Below are 24268 nucleotides of genomic sequence, written 5' to 3' on the forward strand. Positions count from 1 at the left end.
AAAGACATTTACACAGGTTTGAAACAATCTGAGGGTGGGGCAATTACAGAAATTTCATTTTTGGGTGAATTGTCCCTTTAAAGGGATATTTCGCTACCAAATAAAATTGTTCCCATGTTTTACGCACCCTCAAGGCATCCTAACTGAATGTGGTTTTCTTCTTGAAGAATAATGTAGTCGGAGTTATAATACCACGTCTCCTTTTGCTTCCAAGCGGTAGAATGGGAGTGAACTGGTGTTGATTATTTGAAGCTCCAAAAAGTGCATCCATCCATCAAAGAACTGCTCGACACGGCTCCGTGGTCTTAACAAAGGTCTTCTGAAGCGAATCGATGCGTTTGTTTAAGACAAAATATCCATATTGACAGCGCTATAAACGTTAATGTCTAGCTTCCGTCATCTCCCGAATGCGCAAAAAAAATCAACACCCCATTCTACCGCTTGGAAGCAAAAGGATATGTAATGTTATAACTCCGACTGCATTATTCTTCCAGAAGAAAACCATATTCAGTTAGGATACCTTGAGGGTGAGTAAAACATGGGAAAATTTTGATTTGAAATAAAATAGCACACAATATGAATGATGTTCTTGGCACAAGTTGTTGTAGTGCAGAGCTGGCCGATGCATGAAGACCATGATCAAATCCAGTAACATTCGAGTTCACGCGTTTCTTTTCTCTTTCTGTAAATACGTAACATTTTGGGGATTTGGCACACAACAGAGAGCCAACGAACAATACCATAACAAAAACATTGATATGAGACCCCATTTAAAAAACTATGTCATTTTAAAAGGCCGTCCCCTGAATGATCCTAAAGAATAGAAAAAAAATAATTACAAATGGGTTAAACTCACAAATCCTTTGAAGAACATGTCTGAGTGGCATTTCACCCCAAAATCGAAAAAAAAAAAAGTTTTGATTGAAGAAAATGAAGTAGGACTTTATTTTCCTTTTGATGTATGCGTATATAGATATTTAACGTTTGTAACACTAGAATAAATAAATAGAATTGCTTGTGAAATCAAAAAATATCTAATAGCATAGAAAAATAAATATCCTTCTCAAATAAAAATCCACCGTTTAGAATACTTTAAATATTTTCCTGTTTAAGGTCCATGTGACTGATCCTTCCTTTGAGAAGTAACGTGAAGACATGCTCACATACAGCCATAGATTCAAAGGATATGTCACATTTCCACAACACACAGATTTAACGAAACATTCCAAAGAAACCAACCACATCTTTCCTATACGATTGCCATGGATTTTTCTGTTCCCAAGAGGTCGAATCTATAAAACATCAACGTGAACTCAAAATGAACCCGTTTACTTTCTCAAGATTCATTCAAGCATCATTGTGTCCAATTTGTGAGCGCACTGCAAAACTGGACGCCCGCTTTTCAAATACGAAAATCAAATCTCACCCTACTTTAAATTTTCCCATTGAATGTCTTTCTTTGACTGAGAAAAAGGTCACATTGTGAAAGTAAAATGAGTTGCGAATGCGGTTTCACATTGACTTGCGTTCAAGAACACAACTGAGATTGCTTGTCTTAAATTGAGCCACTTCAAAGGTCTTGCGTTATACTTGGAAAAAAACATGGAGACCAAAAAACACGACACATTTTAAACATTCCGGTTGTTCACATCCCACTTGTGAGTGGATTAACACAGAGAACCGTTTCAAAATACAGATCCACATATAATTTGTAGAGAATTATAAGGGTTGTTTGCGTGTTGGCGTGTCGTTGTCTCCATTGCTTAGGCTTTTGTTGATTGATGTGTTTTCAGTTCCATGGCCTGTTGATGACCAGACATCCACACCTCATGTTAGCGGGTTCTCAGAAGAGACCTTGTCTCCAGGCTTCATTGTGGACCAGGCAGGTGCAGCATTGTATGGCCTGCCACCAGCTCTGGCAGTTCAAGGGCTCCATACTGGCTTTGGCCATCATCACTTTGGAGCTGGAGAGACTGACACCCGATTGGTTCTCTGTTTTTACTGACCTGCTGAGGAAAGCACAGGTATGCATGAAGTATATGTGAATATTAGTGTCAACATGCAGAATGTTGTATTGAAAATCTGTTTCATCTTCTGTGCGTTTGTTTTAGATCGAAAGCACAGAGTTCATTTGTTGCAAGGAGATGGTGGACGAGTACCTCACGGGCCTCGAGCTGTCATTACCCACCAATGCCGTGTACATTTTAGACACCACCAGCATGCTGATGTTCAGGGCATATGACATGCAGGAGGAACACGGAGGGGGAAATGCAAAGGCAGCCGTCCGGGCCAAACGAACGCAGAATGTGGACAGAGAGATGGACGACTTCTGTGACGGATTCTGGTACCTTTATGACGAGGCAGTGAAACCAGGAAAACATGGACCTGAAGATACGAGCGGGACTTTCGAAGGACAGATTTCACCCTGTCCTCCTCTGCAGCCGCCTTATATAAGCTAAGACTCATTTTTGTAAACGTTGGAAGCAGATAAGATGTTGACTAGCACTTTCGTTTCTTTTATAAAAAATCTTTATGCAGCACTTTAACTATATATGATTTTTTTATATGAAGTTATTTACTTACATGTTATGTACAATTTATGGTTTTTATATATTTTGTGTGTGCATGTTCATCTGAGTTATTCAAAAGTTTCATTATGGAGTAATGCTTTAATGTCTATGGTGCTTCAACAAAAACAATGGTTTTGGCCAACAGTTAATCCTTTAATGGATTTATTTCCTTTTGTATTGTGCTTTTTTATATCTGCTTGTCAGTAAATACGAATTCAAGCCTTTTGACATTTTGTGTCTTAAAAGCAAACAGCCTTAAATTCGATTTGTAGGATCGATGTGAATTGAAAGGACATTCTATGCAGACGTTACAGTTAGGGTTGTTTTAATGAAACCCCCTTTTCTCGTTTTTAAAGGCAGCTATACAATGCTTTGCTTTTCTTGCTGCTGCTTTGAAAGGAAGCAAATGTAAAAGGAGGCTTAAACTGATGTTACTGTGAGTTTTATTTTTTTGTTAAGAAACTAATAGGTTGCTATGTAATAAAAGCAGACTTTTGCATCCTACAGTGTGTTCTGTCAGACTGAATGATTTCAAAATGCCACATGATTATATGAAAGGAGAACTTGAAATTAAACATGAAATGATTTTGCATATAGAAACTGTGTAGTGACAGCAGGCCATTGAACATTTATTTTCAGTAAAGAATAAGTAATTGTATTTCTTTAATCAGGCAGTTTATAAAGCAAGCCAGTGTTACAGTGATAACATTAGCTATAACCGCAAACTCATGAATTAAGATCCAAGGGTCAAAAGTGGGCAGTGCGTAAATCCCAGGGAAACTTACCAAGAACTTTTATTAGCTCAGTAGGAACTTGATTTTCCAATCTGTATGTGTACATTATGGTTTATCAAAAGAAAGACAAAATGAAGTCCCCCCACTCCCAATGAGACCAACCTAAGAGTTAAACGTGTATTTCACCTTTAAACTATGTATTTTTTACGTTATAACCTAGTTTTGGATCTGGAGCAGTAGGTTCTTTTTCAAAGATGTTAGATGTAGAACACAAAGCATGGTGAAACAGGTGAATGAAATTAGGGAAGTGTTTATTTTTAATATCAGTTATCTGCTTTCATACTCATAACTTGCAGTCAATGCCTCTTTTGCAAATGAGGATGTGGCATCAGTTTAGATGGCCTCAGGTGTTTTAACCTCTACAGTATGGCTTAAATGATAAACAATATAATCTGTTTGACCATGAACACTGTTCAGTAATACAAAAAAATATATTTTGCATATCTGTTGTTATTACAATAAAGCTAACATACTGGTCCTGGATTAGTATTAAAACAGAACCAAAAATAACATTGAGACTGGTTTATTTAAGCCATACCCACGCATGCTTCTAAAAAGCACACACGAGCAGATTAGTATCATCGCTGTGCTACTGAGTTTGGCTCAGATCTTAAATACTACTGTACATTATGGCAATAGAAACATGTATTCAACATGTATGTCACAATATTGGACAGACTATAAGACAAATCGGTAGTACCAAAACAGCTGTGACCACAAAGTGAATGTTTCTGTCTGGTTAAAAAAATACAAACATAAACATAGACAGTTAGAAACTAACATATTCCAAAAATAAAACTGGGTTGATGGGGAGGACATATTAAAATAACAAAAATATAACCTGAATGATCCTATTATGAAGGGAACCAAAAAACTGTGGCAATACAAGAAACGATTCAGCCCTCATAAAGCATCCCTCTGGCTTCTCATCAGGATGTTTGGTCCATTAACACAATGTCAAAAAAAAGCCACAAAAATCTTTAAAAAGCTGAAGTTGCACTAATGGCGGATGACAAGTCCACGGTCGGCCTGGGATGTGCTCATAAATTAACTGAAAGAAAATGGACACAAAACAAACCAAATGAATGACAAAATAAAAGAATGAATGAAGTGGAGACATGCAAATAAACTTTAAGTAAATAAAATATACAAACATGTTTTATGAAGTATGTAAATACGCCTAAAATATGAGTTGTGGGTTTAAGAGATAAAGTCTGAATTAGCTCTGGAAATAAGCAAGAAAGGTTTATTTATTTACATTTCAAATAAAATTTAAAAGGATTTATGACTGGAATAATCTGCTAGCAATTTCCAATCAGTAATGTTGAGTTTACACATCGATACATACTGATGGTGTCAATAGTGAACCCATTTCAGAGACAAAACTACAAAATGGATGCTTTTTAAATGACAGTGAGACTACCAATAACCACAGGATGGCGCTGTTGAGCTTAATTTGCAATATCTGCAACAAGAGTTCAAACAAACCGACTACTCTAAACCTGCCTTCACCACATGAATGGAGCTTAACTTCAGAAATCATAGCACTACAAATAAATATTTTACTTTTAGTTGAAATAAATAGACAAGATGTACTGTGGTCACTTGATGCTTTCAACTACAAATTCAAAAACCTATGACAGTACAGTTTTAGTTGTTAAAAAAAACAAGTTTGTGATTAAACAAATTTGTTCTAATATTGGAGCTATGGATGGTGGTTGGCAGAGAGATGGCTTTTCTCCCTCCTAATTTGTATATAAAAGGATGATGATAGTCAATGGAAGCACTCACTTTTTCCTGTCTTTGTCCTTCTTGAGGGGCTGTGAGAGGGAAAGGGTCTCGGCCGCCACCTTCCTCTTGTTAAAGGCGTTCATCTCCTCCTCCAGATCTCGTCGCTTCTCCTCCACCTTCCTCTTCTCCTCCTGGTGCATGCGCTTCAGCTGCTCAAACTTTTCATGTAACTGAGGAGAGAGACACACCATATGTGTTAGACAGAGGCGAGTGCTCCTAATGTTTCAATGATGCCTACCCTTAATGTGCTGAAGACCCGCATAGAGAATCTCTGAAATGGACAAGTGTCAAAATGATAAGAAGACTGATCTTACCTCTCTCTCCTTCTCCTTCAGCTCAGCTTCCGTCTCTTTCACTTTGTTAACAAACATCTGTCTCATTTCCTCTTCCTTCCGCTGCAGGTCTCCAAGAAACTCCTTCCTCTTGGCTTCATATGTCTCTTGTAGACTGCAGAGTGGTCGAATACAAACATATCATTTTTCTTTGGACTGAGAATATTATGAAAACGTAAACACTACGGTACTAAAAAGACATGTTTGAAACAGTTATATGATGTTGAGAACATCTCTTTATAATATAAGAGAACCAATGGGATAACCTGAATATATAAATAAAAATAAAAAGTGTGGCCAAAGTATTGTCAGGAAACAAAAACAGAATTACACAATAGGCAAGTACAAACGTCCAAGTTTTAAGAGTGAAACCCACATTTATAGAAATAAACACACTTTGTATTTCTGGCATGAGCAGAGTCTGACTCATGATGCCCAGAGCTGTAGGCAGCTCACAGAAACAAGATCTCTGACGTCTCTTTCAGGGAACTTAATAAAGCCCACGCTGATCAGTTTCACATGCAGATAATGGAGGGCCGTAACTAACCTGAAGGGCTGACTGTCTGGGTCTGTGTCTTTGAAGCCCATCTCCTCCAGTTTACAGCGTCTGTACAGCTCATAGTGTCTGGCGTGAGTCTGCTCTCTAAGATCCTCCATGTTCACTCTGATCAACATCTCCCGCAGCTTTACGAAGTCACAGTGGCTCTCGTTCTCCACTGCAACACAACATGATCAATGTCAGTACAGTTCTTCCCGACCGAACATGGATCTTTAAGTTCACATTAAAAAACAACTGAAGCCAAAATGACATCCCCATATCTCTGGGATTGTACCATATAGGGCTTTATACATTTTCAGTCAAACTTGAAATATAAATTCTGAGACAATGTATGTATTACTAATCTATTGAATCATCTGTTTATATTTTACTAAACCCCTGATGATGAGTCAGGCATCAGAAAAATCTGTCTAAGCACGAGTATTCTTCCTTATAAAAAGAGAAAACTTCACGTGCTATGGATTTGACAGAAAAGGAGGCACGGTTTTGACATTCATTGTAGAATTTCTGTATATATAAAAAGTACAAACTAGAAGCAATAATACCCAATAAATGGAGACGGGATGGCTCTCCTTAGACCACAAAATAGTTATTATATTACATTTTTATGTGCCAATTTATGAGGAATATTGAGCATTATGGATGTGACCATTCACTTGACTATGAAAAATCATGCTTTAAAAACAAAACCTTTGAGACTTCACATGGGTATTTAAACCACCAAATACTGACATCTGAAGTATCAGTATGGTAAAAAAAAGAAATTTTCAACATTAAAGGTGTGATGAACTGGGCTTGTTTATTGTTTTATACTGTAGTATGAGGTCTACTTATGACGTTTGCGTGGTTTTTACATTCAAAAACATCAAAATCAATAAGTAATAGGGTATTTTCTACCCGGGTTTTGAGGCCGGCTCTACAGACGATCGGTTTGAATGGGCGTTCCGCCATGAAGGCTTGGAAGTAAACGCCCACTGTTATGATTGGATAGCAGTTTGCGTAGTAAACTTAGTTGGAGCCTTCTGTGACTTTGGTTAGAGACGTAACGTTAGGTTACACATTAGCACCAATCGCATGAGATTAGCATTATCTGGCGACCTCGTGTGATTTATAAATGACCTCCACATCAGTATTTCAAGTGACGCATTCACAAGGGATGATTTTACTCAAGTTTACAGATTTATTTCCCGGATGTGATGGCTTTGCGTATAGTTTGTATAGCCTATAGTTGTATGGTGTTTAATGATATATGACCGTACCTGTCAGCATTTGAGACCTGTGATCGCGAACCGGACAAAAGATCACCGCGATCGCAGGTCTCAAATGTTACGAGAGTTTCCATGATAAATAAACAAACGGGAGACTCCCGGCAATTTATGGATATCACCCAGCACCCGAAATAATACCAAAACACTTCAAACAGCTGCCATTATTCGCAAACGGTGGATAAAACCTTGAAAAATGATATATGAGCCCGCCAAATCACAGAGATCCCGATTCGCAAGGGATTAAGATCACAGACAACCTCTGCAATTATTACAAATGACTAATGTAACAGGTCCCCAGGTAATACTAACTTAATCCCGTGGGCATATCAAGCGATCTCTAACAAAGCAATAGAGACGCGTGGTACAAATATGTTTTACTCACATAGATTGCTGCGCCATTCCTATCAGATCCAATATTGATGGCACAGCACTGCTTTTTAATTTTAGTCTCTCCACAAATCCAGCGTCGACCTGTGCCTTGTTCACGAAGGAATCCTCGGAGAAATTAAACAATCAAACGCTCCATGTTTTTCCCACGTGAGCTGGAACGTCTTTAAAAATAAACTTTAACCACGCACTCCTAATATCGGAATCCAAAGGAAGGTTATGCAGCGACTGTGTTCTTCCACAACCAGGGATGGCACAATATTTAGCTATCTTTAACGGCATGTTAGTTTATTGCTTGCTCGCTCTATCTGGTCCACTTGTGTTACTTCAGTTCTGTCATGCGCGAACCACTGGGTGGGGCTAGAGAAGTAGTTGTTGATATTTTTCTGTGGAGGCGGTGTTCAACCTTCATAGATAGGTGCATTCCAGAACCTGCTGTTCGCTGGGCCTGGTGTCAATAACAGTTGTAATCTCAGTAACGAGGGCGTTTTCAGTTCTGACACTTACATGATGTTCGCGTGAATACGATTCCCTCTTCTATAACAAAAGCTCGGGTTAAAATTGTGGTTTTAATTCATGGCATCTTTAAGGTTGACATTTGCATGGAACTGCCCATATGAAGATATCACAAACCAAGTTTGTTAAAGTCCCTGTAAACCGGAAGTTGCGATCGTTTTTACTTCCAACAGGCGTTGCATTCTGAAATAAAACTAGCAGCAGACTGACAGTTGAAGGGGAGGGGTTAAAGGCTCTGCCCTGCCCAAGCGTCTAACTGACGTCATCTGAGAGAGATAGCCACTAGAGGGCGGAAGTGCATTTTTTAAAAAAGTGAATGACCCACACCGATAAGCTATTTATAACAAACACTGCCATATTCCATGAATAAATAGGAATTGTTATTTTTAATTTCACCAGGACTTTAAGATTAATAATCTAAAATGATATGAAGCTATAAGTATTGCGTTACATACATTGCTTACATTTTTTTTAGAAAAAGCACTTTCAGCAGACCTACAAATCTGTATAAAAATAAAAAAATGCTTCTGCCATCTGATCTTTTTTAAGTCATTTTTCACTCAAGACAATATTTGCTATTTTCGGAAGAATTTGCAAAATGGTGCACCACAAAGCAAGGCTTTTCTGTTGCGCTACTATGTTCTTCTGTGGTCGCAAGGCTGTTTTTGGAGGTTGCGTATCACCCCAGGTCACTATTCTGGTCTGTGCATATGGCTCAGGATCCTCTTTTAACGTAGATGAAAAACGAAACCCTTGAGCTGAGTAATAATAATATACACGCTTGCCTGAGCTGTCGATTAAAAGTGAAATGGGAAGTTACTCTTGAGAATACAGAGAGCTGAACCTGCCAAACACTTGCAGGAAGTCAAGCATTCCTCAAGCTGGGTATGAAAGGCTACTTAAGGTTAACCCATTGGGATATAATAATGCCCGTGTCTTCATGGGAAGATCCTTACTGGACTTTATTGTAATTCCAAAACCTTAAATCAAGTCTCAGATTAGCGGCAACAAGATAACGTTTCCTATGGGAGTGTGGAAACTATTTAATGGCACATCCATGCACCAAAATGATGCCAAAATTGTTACGCAAAGCGAGCGTCTTAGTTAAACCATCATGCTGGAAGAGGAGAGATATTCTGCTGCTTTGACCGGAGACAGAAACACTGCTTTACTGCTATAACTGAATGTCCTGATGCAGTATGTCCATTTGGACTTTCTCACAGTTACCGCCAGCATTTCTCTTGACTGATATGAGTGGGAGAGGATTCACAGTCATGGAGGAGTGTACAAATAACATACATGATATGACAACAGTCCAGATACACGACTGGTCACAAACCGGTTCCAATTACAAGTGGATTTTTAACATTTACTGAAAAAACACGATGTTCTTGCCAGTGCCAACTATTTTGAGATGCTATGATGCCGTTAAGTGTGATTGCTTAGAAAAGATAAAGTTAAAATATAAAATTATATTTTCTGTTACTCTGCTTTGCATCAATGCCAAATTGGAAAAACGTGCTATAGATTTAAATACACAAACACAGTTTTATGGGGTCGACAGATAAAGCCTTGTAACAAAACACATAGCATAGCTCATGTGAAGCAAGCGTTTTTCTCCAATCACATTCCACATTTGAGAGCCTGAGAGCCATTTCCTGACCCTTGACTAAAAGACCCCTGGGAGCCACCATCCCAAAGACACAGACCAAAAATAGCAGAAAAGAAAGAAAAACCAGCATTCCCCCATCTGTCATACTGTCTGGACACTTGAGCAGAAAGTCCTACGACATTGAAAAGACCATTAGTGTTGTAAGCCAGCCCTTAGCTTTAAGATCATATAGTCTAAAAGAAAACATACGCCTCAAAGAGTTTTTAGATTCTTAGGTCCTCTTTTTGTACACTAGTTAAGAACTGCAACTTTAATCCTTTTTTTGTGCAACCACAGTGAACGACGGGAAGATACTTTTACTGCGCAAGCTTTTTACCTCATTATCATGTTAAATAAATATCTAGAAAATGTTTTTGATATTCTTCACCAACATTCAACAGTACACAAGAATGCGTAGAAGCCAAACTGTATAGTCACAATTCACATTCTCAATGTAATTAACTCAATATGAAATAAAGTCGACTTATAGCTCTCATAAAACCATCTGCTGCTCTGTCGCATAAACCGCTCACCATTGAGCATTCAAGCTGGACGGCCAATTAACCGAACACATTCAGGGCTAATGACGTGACCTTATCTGTGGCACATCTGAGAGAACACTGTAATTAGTTGCCGTCTGGAGAGGCGTTTCTCACCGCTGTGACTGATGGGATAGTTTCACGTGAAAGTAAAAATACCCCTTAACCAGCATCCTCGGGGGGATGAAGAGATGTAGAAAATGAAGAGCGGGGTTTAAATAAAAGTCCCAGTGGTTGACATATTCCGCAAGCCCCACAGTCATGATATTCTGCAGTGACGGTCATTTCTGGACCACCGACGCCATCAAAAAGATGGCAAAGAATCCCCCTGGTTTGCAATTGTTCTGAGAAAAAAAAACTATTGCTTCAAACCACAGTGTTTCCATTCCTCAGGAATCTGTGATAGGGTTTCTTCGATTACAGTACATATTATGCAGTTAAATGCCAATTTCCAAATGTCCGTTTTTTTAATATAAATCGTATGCAAGATTTATACGACAGGTATCACAGCATTACCACAGTTAGATCAATTCTTTAAAACTCAGAATGCTATTTGTTATAATAGACTGTAATAGACAGAACTGTCAAATATATTATTCCGTGCAAATACTTAAATATAGTAAACTAGGGAAGTGTTTATAAGGGAGCATTTCATATGTCTGAATGTTGTGACGCTTACCTTGAACTACTCCCCATGGGTACTGCCTGGCCCTCACTGTCTTATTGCCCACTTTCACCTCCTCCACACTGCCCACCACAGCAAACGGAAGATGGGCCTAAAATAAAGAGCAGCAAAGGTAAAATGCTACTTCAGAATTTAGCAGGCCCTCCGCTTGCCTTATTAAAACTCATTTAACACCAAAAATAACAGATCTGTGCATTTTAACACGAAAAGTAGCCGATTCAAGCATCTTAACACGAAAACACTCTGACCTCAACAGGAAGTGAGATTCGACACTGCCCACATCTGTTTCTTTTATTCTTGTTCTCTTAATTTTCTCTGCAACGTATCATACTAATACAAACTCAAGAATCGGCCTTTCACACAATTCTGAGGCATTCACAATGTGTGCACAATCTTGAAGAGCTTTTAACAAGTAATGGCTGGAATACACTACAAGACTTTTATAATCTGAACAGCTTTTTAACTAGACATCATACACTTGCAGACTTTTTGAAAGTTTCAGATAGAAACACACTTACTGATCAAAGCTGCAGACCGGCACAGACTTTCTGCAACAACTCCAGAGTCAAAATCGGAGCAAAAGTCTTGTAGTGTATTTTAGCCTTAAGTAACGCAGAGAGTCCGCGGACAATTATATCTAAAGTGCTTCCCAGAAAGTAAACTAAATACAGCAAATGGTCATTTTTAGTTATAAGAAAATCTTACAGTTGCAGTAAAGATGAAGATAAATAGGGCAATGAAAATATTAAAATACACAGTTTCAGGAGTAAAGAGCAGAAATGTTGAACTTATACATGTTAACATTAAAGTATTTTGATAAAATCACTTATTACACGATCTGTTCAAATCGGTTTCTCATTTAAGTGAGAAATGAAAGTTCGCTTTCCACCAAGAGAAGTCTAAACTGAAAACCAGTGTAAAACTCACATTCATAGAAGAGTTGATTTCTGTGACGGCCTCGTCGTCTGTGGGAAACTGGTAGATCTGAACACCATTGCTAACCAGCTCGCTCATGATTTTGATCTTAAACTTGTGCAGCTCACTCTTGGAAATTGTGTCAGCTTTAGCAATAATAGGGATAATGTTCACCTAAAAAAGAAAACACATTACATTTCACAGCATGTCACACGTGCTTATGTTCTAATTCTAGATCTCATAAGCTTGATGGACGATAAAGATGAGTTAAAAAGTCGAGTGGAATTATGGTTTGGATTCAACATCTTACATTTACATTTACGCATTTGGCAGACGCTTTTATCCAAAGCGACTTACATTGCTTTATCCTATACATTTATACATAGGCATGTGCAATGCCTGGGATGGAACCCACAACCTTGCGTTGTTAACGCAATGCTCTTACCACTGAGCTACAGGAAAGCTACTTAAAACATCTACTTAAAGAAGCTCATTTTTCTGTGTACTACTAACCCTTTAACCCATCGGAGCCCGACTGGTATAATAAATAGATGAATTTCATCAGTACACATTTGAGCTTGTGTTTATAAACTAACTCTTCACTGGCTCTGGTACATCAACATTACAATGCAGACACACTCATAATACGCTTTTCTCAAATAAACAATTAACAACTGTCAAACAAAATGTTAAAAGACAAATATTTCTACTAAAAATCCCATTGTTATTAGGACCAGAGAGATTTGTTCAGTCTTCAGAACTCTAAACATGATCAGTTTGTGAGAGAGGGTTGTAGGGGCCTGGGGTCACATTATTATGACCGGCCTGTCTGACACTCACTGAACCATTTGTGCTGTGCACGTCACCTGAAAACACCCCCCCACCCTCATTCACTTTCATTACTATCTGATGAAATGAACAATTGATCGGCTGTTTTTCCACAGGCAGGCTGAGGGAAACCACGGCCCACTGTCCTACATTAAGCCAAATTAAGGATTATCAATATAATCATCAGTACATCAGTTATTATGACAGCCTGTACATTCCGACACAAAGACTGGTCTTTAATACTATTTTAGCTGCACTAATCAACTGAATATTTTTAAGGGAACTGAATTTTCGTACGCTGGCTATATGTAAAACAGCGAGAAAATCTAGAGTAAAATACAAAGTATAATCACAATAAATTTAATATCATCAATACTAGCTCTCCATAAACATGCTGATCCACAATAAGACATTTCAATAAACCACAATTCACCGTTCAGGGAACAGCCCTGTATATTTTGATAACGCTGTGTAACATACTGCAGTCTGATTATAATGTACTATAATTGACATTTTGGAAACGTACAATATTTGTCCTTTTAATAATACTGTACAATGTTGTTATTTATTGTGAAATATTTGCTGTTCTGAGATTGTCAAGACTGACCAACAAATATACACACTAAATGTAAATACAGAGTGCTATTTGATAAAAAAAAATAGGGCAGTCAATTAAACAATTAATCGTATCCAGAATAATCCATCTATCCAATCGTATCCAGAATCCAATGTGTACTGTGTATTCATTTTGTATTTATAAATACAAAAACAAATTACACATACATGTACATACAGTATATATATATATATATATATATATATATAGGATATAGGAAATATTTGGATGTATTTATTTATATTTACCAATAATTTAAATTATATATAAACATTTATCAGTTTTTTATTTTAGATTTTTATATACAAGCATGTGTATGTGTTTATAAATACAAAATTAATATCCACAGTACACAGACATATATTATGTAAACACAAACTTTTATTCTGGATGCGATAAAACGCGACAAATCATTTGACATCGTTAATAAAAAGGGAATCATTTTTTTTCATTTCATTAAGATACAGCTAGAGCAGTATAAAATTCATTGTGTAATGAAAATATAAATATAAAACAAAATATCATTGTGCCGGAATAAAATGTTTACATATTTACTTATTTATTTTATGAGGAAAATTAACATAAATATATTGAAAACATGTACAATGTGCCAGATTTAGCCAAATTTATCCATTGTCCCGAAAACGTCAACCACAACGGATTTTTGATGTAAAGAAAGTGGGTGTAGTTAACTCCTGTGAGTCGCTGAACATGAGTTTGATGATGAAACATAAACAAACAAATCAAGAGAACCCACAATCCCATACCAGAGGAGGAGTTTATTAATAAAAGAGGTATAACTTCTTAGGCTGTGTTCAGACTTGACTTCTTTTTTAGTAAAACAAAACGCTGGCAGCGGTTGGTTACAAATAGCAGCCGAATGCCATGACTTCGGAGGCAGCGTCTGTGCACGTAGGCAGCCCAGAGAAACTGAAAGGCAGCGTAACGGAAGTCTCTTTGAATTATAAACAGAGAGCGTCTTTGCAATAACTAATAACATATTTAAAAACTATACTACAAATTTCTCGCTAGAAATGCAATCAGAAGCTGTTGAAAGTGAAAATTAAACTTACATTTATACAAAACTATGCCTCCAACGGGCGTGTTGGCCGCCATTTTATTTTTTCGAGCTTGAGATTTCTCGACCAATCACATTCCTTGCATGTTGTTATGGAAACGACAGGTCTCTGTCATTGGTTAGCTGTGAAAAAGGAGCTTGACATAGGGCGTTTTTTTCAGAAAAATTGAACTTTTTCCAACCTCAAAAGACCTTCTGAGCTGCAGAAAAAGACGCCGGCGCTGGCATTTAAAAGGACGTTTTTTGAAAACACGGTTTACTCCATAGGATTATAATGTAAAACAGACGCTAAATGTTCCAAAAATAAGCGTTATAAAAACATCTCATCTTTAGATATTTAGATATATTTCCTGAAACCTTCTTAACGCTACGTCGTTCTTAAATTATTCCTTAAGCTGTAGCTGTACCTTATCGTTAATATGTGTTTCCTGAAACGTTCTTAGTTAAGTATACCTTCAGTAAGTCATATGTTCGGAAGGTTGGTCTGGACCCCTCTTAGCTATACCTTATCACTGTTGAGTGTTCGCTCCCCTAGTGGCCACTGTGAAAAAAAGCTTCTTTATATCGCAATCTATACAAAGAAAATTCTAAAGTTGAATAGACCCAGCGCATTGAAGTGTTTTCATGCAAAGAATAAAACTGGCATTACATCGATGGATGGTTGCTAGCTTTTTAATATATTATCCAAAGAAGCATCAGCTGGCAAACCAAATGTTTATGAGTATATTTAAAGAGAAAGAGTGTGGTAGTAAGTTTAGTCAAACTGCAGCGATACAGCGAATATTTGCGTTAATCCAAAAACGGTGCAACCCGCGGCGCAATTTAGTGCATGTGCATTTAATCCGTGAAAATCTGGCTACCATTTATGCTGCAGTTCTATAAAATTTAACCTGTGTCACGCCACCAAATATAGCAGATTTTTAGATCTCAGCCCAAAATTCAGCTGCTGGCTGCTCTCCTTTCTGACTTTTTAGCAATTGATTATATCTTTCGCGTGCTGCGTTTTTATTAAATAAATGAAGACACTATGGCAACATAGACTATGTTATGATAATTAAAATCAGGGGTTGACCCACATAGACAAGTATAATCACAGATATTCCATGACCCACCTAATATTTTTAATAGAAATATAAGACAAAACGCACATTCACTCCCTTTTATTAGTATTTATTTATCTCGTCACGAATAAATATGTTTAATTGCAATATTGACATACCTTACTTTTGGGCAGAATATTATATTATTCTTCATAAACATTTAAAACGAACAGCCCCTGAAATACTTGATTACTGTTGTATAGTCTCCAAAGGTCAATTTAACACATTAAACTCATCAAAACGTACAGTATGTTAGATTTTGCAGTAGACAGACAGGCGCAGCTCCAGAAATGAGGGCGTAAAGCAACAAGCTTTGATACATTTGGGTTGCGGGTTAGCACACTCATTTAAAAATGAAAAAATATCCAGGGTTTGATTTACTTTGCAATTTGGATTCTTTTATGAGATCCTAATAAATGCAATTTCAACTTTTTCTGAAATTGTATAAAGAACACTGCTATCTTCCATAACGCAGTGAAGGAGAACGTGCATAGTAAACAATTGATTGTTGAGCGATCGATATGCGTTAATCCAGCACCACCACCATGGACAGCACCTGCTAACGTGGCACGTAAGAAAGTCACCTCCTAAGGTATAGTTGGGGAAACACGCCTAGAAAAGATATACCTGGAGTTTAGGTGTACGTTTAGAGTCTTCGTAGCACGCTAAGAGACAACGTTATCGGGAAACACCAAATGAATGTAAATGAAACGCAGCCCAGATCAGTATAACACAATTTCTGAATTGGCAGCAAATAAAGCACAAGCATATAGAGGATTTTATATAAAACCAAGCACTGATGTGCTTCTACCTTGCTGTCCAACTTCTTCATGGTGACTAAATCCAGAGACTTGAGCGAGTGTCCAGTGGGAGCGATGAAGTACAGGCAGATGTGGATTCTGGTGTCGTGATAGTTGAAGAGAGAACGTTTGATTTTCAATTCTTCCTGCAGGTAGTTTTCAAACTGTGTGTCGATGTAATCCACGATGGGCTTGTAACTGTGAAAGAAGCAAACACATCACCGTCAGGGATTCAGGGACGCATCCTGATTGACGATTTATTGACAATTTAGAGTTGTATTTAGTCATTTTTTAATGTAATAAGATTTTTTTTTTAATGGATACTACTAATTTGGTTTTAATAAATGGAATTTTAATGTAAACAGCATTGTGTAAACATTCTGCTTCTCAAAAGTTTCTCCTCTCTGTTAAACTGGAAAAGCTCCCATTCCTCTCATCGTATTTGAGCGTGAGAGAGAAGCCTCTGTGCACAGACCTGCCAGTACCATGTTTACAACGTATGACCTATCTTTGGCCTCTTGGGCATTTTCCCAGCATGCATCACTTTCAGATTCTACGCTGACTGTGTGTCCTCTGGACACACAAACCATATGGCAATATTTACATTCTTACCTTTCTTCTTTGTTGATCTGGTCCCCAAAGCCCACAGTGTCAACAATAGTCAGCTTGAGGTGGACATTGCTCTCCTGCAGGTCGTAGGTTCTCGGCCGCAGGTAGACGCCGTTTTGGTAATGGCTGGCCTCCTCATTTTCAAACATTGTATTAAAAAGCGTGTTCATTAATGTTGACTTGCCGATGCCAGTCTCACCTGGACAAAAGAGAGAAATTCTCAGTGGACATTTTTACTACAAGGTCACACTGTACATATTATGACATTGCAGGGTTCAAAAGCGATGCTAATACTTGCTTACCAACGCAAAGAATGTTGAAGCAAAAACCCTGAGTCACCGATTTACTGACCAGCTGATCGGGCAGACTGTCAAAACCAACATGACCGCCGAGGTTGAGGTTACGCTTTTCTTCATTCTGTGAAGGGATGAGAATTGGGTTGAGCCATTCGATTCATGTTTCAAATCTTTTTGAAAATTGTAAGTATTTATAATATTGTGACTGTATTGGTTTCAGCCTGGTCTGGTCATATACGACAATTAGAAAAAAGCAATAATGAAGCCCCACCCTTAACCCCGCCCCTAAACCCAACCTTCAATTGTGCGAAAGTATCCCACTAAAATGTGGGAATAAGAACGTACGTATGAATTCATACGATTAGCCACATAGTAAAATACTTACACATTTTTTTCTAATTTCTCATTGGTTTGGCACTTTGCTGGAGTTAAGAGTTAGTTATACTTAAACCACCATCCCAGACAATGAGCCAGTCAAGGCGTTTGCTACATTATAAAAATCCAATCGTTTAGAACCAGCCGAATCTAAAATAACACTAAAAGGTTTCTAATCGCATTACCAAATGCCCTAAAACTCTATCATGAGATCAATGCACTCCTCCTTTGCCTGCCTTCACTCTTTCCCCAATACAGGCACATATTTGCTGGGTGATGTCACTGAGTCAGACACAAAAGGAATGCTATCTGAAAAACCTGCACCGGCCCCAGTGTTATTTCAAAGCAGAGACACCCAAGAGGCGGTTACAGATGAATGCCGGACATTGTGCTAGGCTGATGTAAAAGGGAAATGGCTTCTGAAAGTGTTTTTAGAAAACAGGCAGTCTGGAGGAAGGAAAAAAACTTGGGACAGCTTCAACAATATCCTTATAGGGGCAGACAGCAAATGCCCCCACTGCAGGGGCAGGCGAAACATTTCCCCTCAGGGGGCAGTAGATCAAGAGGAAATGGAGCAGAGTTTGGGGCGCAGAACAATATTTTCTCAACCCGCCCTCAAAGTGACGGCCCTAATTCATGCCTGCTACGAGAACATAGAGAGTTGTGTGTAAATCTGTGAACATGCCAGTTGTCACTTTGCGAAACAATCGCTCCATACAAAATGCTTGGGAGACACAACAAATCATCAGATATGTACTTACTATATATAATTACTATACTTATGATTTAAAAGTACAATTCACACAAAAATAGAAATTCTTTGCATAATTTATTCACCCTCATGGCATTACAAACCTGCAAGACTTTTTTTTCTTCTTCTGAGCAACACAAAAAAAAGACCAATAGGGACCAGTGTTGTTTGCTTACCAACATCTATCAAAAAATAGATAAAATCTTTTGTGTTCTGCAGAAGAAAGTCATACAGGTTTGGAATGACATGAAGGTGAATCCAATTTAACAGCACAACACCCTAGGAAATAATGACGCCATCCAATCTTTGGGGCAAGGCACACCACAGATTGTTGGAAGCAGATGGGTACTGCGAGACACAGAGCCAAACTGGGACGGCTCCATCCCCACCCCCCACGTACACCTGAATATGCGTGCGCCTGCTTCGGCAAACTGATAAGACCCTCATTGGTGATGGAGATCGCTGGCACCCCATCTGATAGGACTGAAGGAGGGGCCGACGTGAAGAATGCAGATGGTCTAGATTTGGTCTCAGCGTGGCATCTGTGCTGAACAAAAAGCAGATGGCTTCTTTCTGCTTTCCCTATCTTCATGCATGCACATGGCACAAGCAGCTCTCTGTCTGTTTGACACTCCTCGCAAATACAAATACTCTGAGATGTGAAAAGGAAGACATTCAGGCGTGAAGTTTTCAGAAATGACAATGAGAACTCATACACACTAGTGGACGTTCGTGACTGGAATGTTAGTGTCAAATGGTCTTATATCACCTGACATCAAATGGCATTTTTGTGTTTTTTCATATCAGTGATGAGATGCATTTAAGCATCCACAGGATGTTGACTCATCATGAACCTCATGTGTATTTATATAACAGTAACCGCTAGTGTCATCCCTGCCCTGAAACTATGGTATGGTGCAACACATAAAATTAATGTTAAACAGGATAGTCTTGCTCCAAACCTTAGCATGCTCTCAAGATAGGATCTGGTTTTACTTCGATCCGTAAACGAAATTTAAAGGATTATGTCATTATAAAAATGTATATAGTTTTATAGTTTGGGAGTTGTCACTTTCATTTTCATCATCATTGCCATTCATTGCTATTGCATGGAAAAGTGCACTGTGAACTTTTGTTACAAATCCCCTCTTTGTGTTACGGGAATACTGTTCTTTGGAAAGACACAAAAGCTGGCAGGTTACATCTTTTCAGTGAACTATCCCTTTAAACTTTTCCCCATGTAATTAGAATTCAAATTGACCCTTCCCAGCTCAATGCAGTTGATCGATACGGCTCCTAAAACCACACAAACCTCTAAGCAGAAACATCGACTGTGAATGCATGATTCATCCAATTGTTCACACAATGTGAAAGAAACATTTGGCTGTGAATCTGATGCAAACAAAGACACTTCACCATCACATCACACATATCATGGATCTATTATCTATCCCGACCAATATACTAAATAGCTCAATACAGTTGCTCTTCTCCAATCTGAAGACTAGTGTGTCTCATCGATCGGTGTCCGGCTTCCCTGAACATTCCCAACTAGTGTTGTCAAAAATATTGATATTTCGATACGTATCGATACTGAAAAATCTGAAACGGTTCCAATACGCATGTCCCACGTATCGATATAAGCTGCGCGTTCTCGCTCACTCTCTTTTTTCCGACAGTGAGTTGACACACACTGCACGTGAACGCTGTGTCAACAGAGCCCCGCATCCTCTCACAGACTTGACTCGTTTGAGGCAGTTAAAAAGTGTTAATGTTAGAAAGATGGTCAGTGCGGAGTCTCTGCAACAGTTCTTGCATTTAAAGTTTGCGTTTCTGTCTATATGTGCGCTGATCAATGATTTAATGTGAATAAAAGCCAATTAAAAATTTGTAATCATATAAATGTAGGCTATTAACTAACATTAACGAACAAAGAATGAGCAATACATTTGTTCAAGTTTTTTAATCTCTTTTAAATGTTAGTTAAAAAATACAACTATTTATGTAAGCTCTGGTCCATTAATACTGATAAATACAACTTTGATTTTAAATAATAAATGTATTAGTAAAATGAACATTAGATTAACAATTAATAAATAATGTAAAAATATACCTCATTGTCTAATCTTGTTCAATTTAACTTTAAATAAAATGTAAAAATTTAGGGCCTTATTGTTATGGAAGTTTTTTCCCGAGGTATCGAAAATGGTATCGAATATCGATTTTTTTTAGGTATTGTATCGAAGTTAGAAATTCCAGTATCGTGACAACACTATTCCCAACAAACCATCCTGAGCAAACAGTACTTATTTCTCATGAAACACAAACACACCATTCAAGACAAAAGGCTCGCTTGGGCAGTCCCTTTAAAGCGATAGCTCACCCAAAATTAAAAGTGATTTATGTTGACTCTCAGAAGCATGTTGTGTGTGTTTTTCTTCTGTGGAACACAAAAGATGATATTCTGAGAAATGTCTCAGCGATAATATTTGGTTACCAACTTTTCCAAATATCTTTTGTATTTTGCAGAAAAACAAACCCTCAAGAGGAGAAAACACTTCTTTCATTTCTTGCAGTGCAACCAATCTCATAATCTGCTTATTTGTCACATGTGCAGGTAAACACCCTCTTTATTTTTTAACAATTTAAAGGGATACTTCACCCAAAAATGAAAATTCTGTCATCATTTACTCACCTTTGAGTTGTTCCGAATCGGTGTAAATGTCTTTGTTCTGATGAACAAAGAGAAAGATATTTGGAAGAATGCTTATAACCAAACAGATTTTGGCCCCCATTGACTCCTAGACTAGGAAAATTACTTAATCATTTTTTTGTTCTGTTGAACACAAAAGACATTTTAAAGGGGTCATACGGCGGTCATACGAACTAGGGTTGGGCCGATAGACGATGACATCGTCCATCGCCGATGGCTGACAGCCATCACAATGTTGGGCTGGCATCGTGGTTGCCCTGCATGATGTAATTTTCGTCATCAGGAGGTTCCGCGGTCGTCCGCACATCCCGCACGCGTACAACACACAAATGTTGACAGCCGAGTCCACAGTATGACATTTTGCGCATGTGTCGAGCTTGTCCATTCGCGCTTTTCTGCAGTCGAGTACGATTTGGAAGCAGCGAAACGCGTGTGCGTGCGAGACTCGACAGACGTAGAAAGTGAAAGCAAACAGTGAATCGTAGTAACGCGCTCACGCTGTGTGTGTGTAAACTTGTCAATGACGACCTGAACTGTGCGCGTCCGCGATGGCAGCGGGAAACATCAGTGACGCGTGACCCGCACAGTTGACTAATCACACACACAGCCTACACTGGTGGGCTCAAGATCTACTCGTCTTTCCACGTGAAATAACAACTGGAAGAAATTCTAAATGTGCAGGTCGTACATAGGCAAATACTTGTTGAAAAGTACGTTTTCTTGAAAACTGGTCGCAACATGCGATTTGGTGGCAGTCTGGAGCCCTGATATAATTGTTTTTAATTTTTTGGCAGATGGCCATCTAGCAAACTGATATAACCCCGCCCCCTGCCAACCCCCCCCCCGATGTCATCGTCCATCACGATGTTTCACTGTAGGCATCGCTCCGATGCCAATTTGGTAGACATCGCCCAACCCTAGCGCGAACACATGTTTTTCTGTGTCTTTGGCATGTTATAAGTTGCCCATGCATGTATTAGACACGTAAAATTGCAAAAATGAAAGTGTCGGAACAAAAGATGCATTCTATCTAAAAGCGAACGCTCACCCAGACCTGCCTGAAACACCTCGTGTAACCACACCCCCACAAATCTACGTTAGTTCGTGGTATGAGTTGACTAAGACCGCCCAAATGTATACGCAAGTCAGTACTGTCAGTACAATTGCTTTGGAACGTGATGTTCCAAATATGGTAAGAGGCGTTACATTTCCATCACACGCTTGCAGTATTCGACCAATCACTACGCACTGGTTAACTGGCCAATCATAGCACACCTCGCTTTTCAGAGCGATGAGCTTTGATAAAAATCTGTGCGTTTCAGAGAGGCGGGGCAAAGAGGAGATACAAACATGCATGGAAAATACAGCGTTTTTGAACCTTAAATCGTGTATAGACATTGCATTACATCTAAAACAAACGATAATATTCATTTTAGCCGTGTCATATAAACCCTTTAAAGAATGTAGGACAGCAAACAGTTCTGGGGCACTTTTGACTAACATTGTATCTTTTCCTACTATGGTAGTCAATGGGGGCAAAATCTGTCTGGTTATAAACATTCTTCCAAATATCTTTCTCTGTGTTCATCAGAACAAAGACATTTTTACAGAGTTGGAACAGAAATGATGACAGAATTTTCATTTTTGGGTGAAGTATCCGTTTAAAGATCCCATTATTGACTAAACACCATAAGATCAGCAAACCTCCACCAAACCCCCCTTTGTCACTCTTATCTGTGATCTCACACTGAGAGCTCCTAACTTTACAAACTCTAGTGTGAATTAAAGTTAAAAACAAACGTCTGTCTCATGGCTGTTTTGAATGGGGATCTATGTGCACTCTGTGTAAACAATAAACCTGTCAACAAAGTGCTAAATGAGAAGACTTTCAGCAGGCTGCCTTCAAAACCACCTTTCATAGTCTGCATGCTACTGAAATGCTCCAATAGTACATCTAAAACATATAATGAAGCGTCATCCTATAAAGTGTGCAGATAGACATCTGTAAAGGTAAGTTAAACAAGAGATGTGCAGAAAAGTCAGAAAAGCTGTTAAATGCATTAAAGTGACCAGCATTTTAGTTCAAACGTAACGTAGAAATACATAACCTCCATAATCGAGGTAAAATAAAAACATATTATATGCAGTAAACATATCACACAGTAAATCTCTAATAGCGCTGGTCAATGTGGATAGACAGTCGTCGGGCTAAGCTAGAGTAGCGATCGTGCTAGTGCCGATTCATGCCAGGAAACCTGTAAAGAGAGTGTGAAAACGGCACTGGTAAAATAAGAAATCACTTCAAATGATACTTACAGAAAATATGTCAACATCCGTGGCCGCCATGATTAGGAATGTATAGGTTTGGTGCCGAGAAAAGGCAAAAGGGAGCTGCCTGCCTGGTCTCGTCCGCTGACAGTCACACACACTGTGGATCGCTTGGAGATTTTACGGATGTTACTATGGTGAAGGTCTACCTCATGAATATTACTATTGTGGCGTGACGTTTGTCCACGGAAACTAACTGATTGGCTGAAGGGCAACGGTTAGCCAGAACACCAGCCAATCAAGAAATACTACTACGCCGAGGGCTCGGTTCGTGAATATTAATTAGGCTACGTCAGATGAAAAAATGAATATTCAAAACATAGTCGCTCGCAATAGTAGGATTCGCCAAAAGTCTCGTCTCACTGCGCTGAATATGGCTTCTTCCTGGAAACTTCAGGAATGCTTTTGCTTCAGACTTGCATACAGCCTCTTAATAAAGAAATACGCATATGTGACCCTGGATCACAAAACCAGTCTTAAGTAGCACGGGAACATTTTTAGTAAAAGACAAAAATACATTGTATGGGTCAAAATTATCGATGTTTCTTTTAGGCCAAAAATCATTAGGATATTAAGTAAAGATCATGTTCCATGAAGATATTTAGCAAATTTCCTACCATAAATATATCAAAACTTTATTTTTGTGAGTGGATGGCCTGTTACAGTGCCTCCGATTAACAACTTCGAAGGCGATTTTCTCAATATTTAGATTTTTTTTGCACCCTCAGATTCCAGAGTTTTAAACTGTTGTATCTCCACCTGATATT

General features: G+C 38.4%; 1 protein-coding gene across 3 annotated transcripts; it reads right to left on the reverse strand.

Moving 5' to 3' along the window:
• Nucleotides 1–1045: 1045 nt before the first annotated feature.
• septin8a (septin 8a) lies at nt 1046–23617 on the reverse strand. 3 transcript variants are annotated; one of them, XM_057359927.1, is made up of 10 exons: nt 23490–23617; nt 17341–17455; nt 17042–17237; nt 16441–16627; nt 12020–12181; nt 11087–11183; nt 6035–6203; nt 5470–5602; nt 5156–5325; nt 1046–2009 (listed from the first exon to the last, which is right to left on the reverse strand). In XM_057359927.1, the coding sequence occupies exons 1-10, from the start codon at nt 23517–23519 to the stop codon at nt 1844–1846; spliced, it is 1425 nt and encodes a 474-aa protein (XP_057215910.1). In that variant the 5' UTR covers nt 23520–23617; the 3' UTR covers nt 1046–1843. The 3 variants fall into 3 exon arrangements, with proteins under 3 accessions (XP_057215910.1, XP_057215911.1, XP_057215912.1); XM_057359928.1 differs by having other exon boundaries at nt 1048–2006; XM_057359929.1 differs by lacking the exon at nt 1046–2009 and adding an exon at nt 3599–4415.
• Between the last annotated feature and the right edge of the window lie 651 nt (nt 23618–24268).

This window comes from Triplophysa rosa, linkage group LG19 (genome assembly GCF_024868665.1).
Source record: "Triplophysa rosa linkage group LG19, Trosa_1v2, whole genome shotgun sequence".
NCBI classification, from domain to species: Eukaryota; Metazoa; Chordata; class Actinopteri; order Cypriniformes; family Nemacheilidae; genus Triplophysa; species Triplophysa rosa.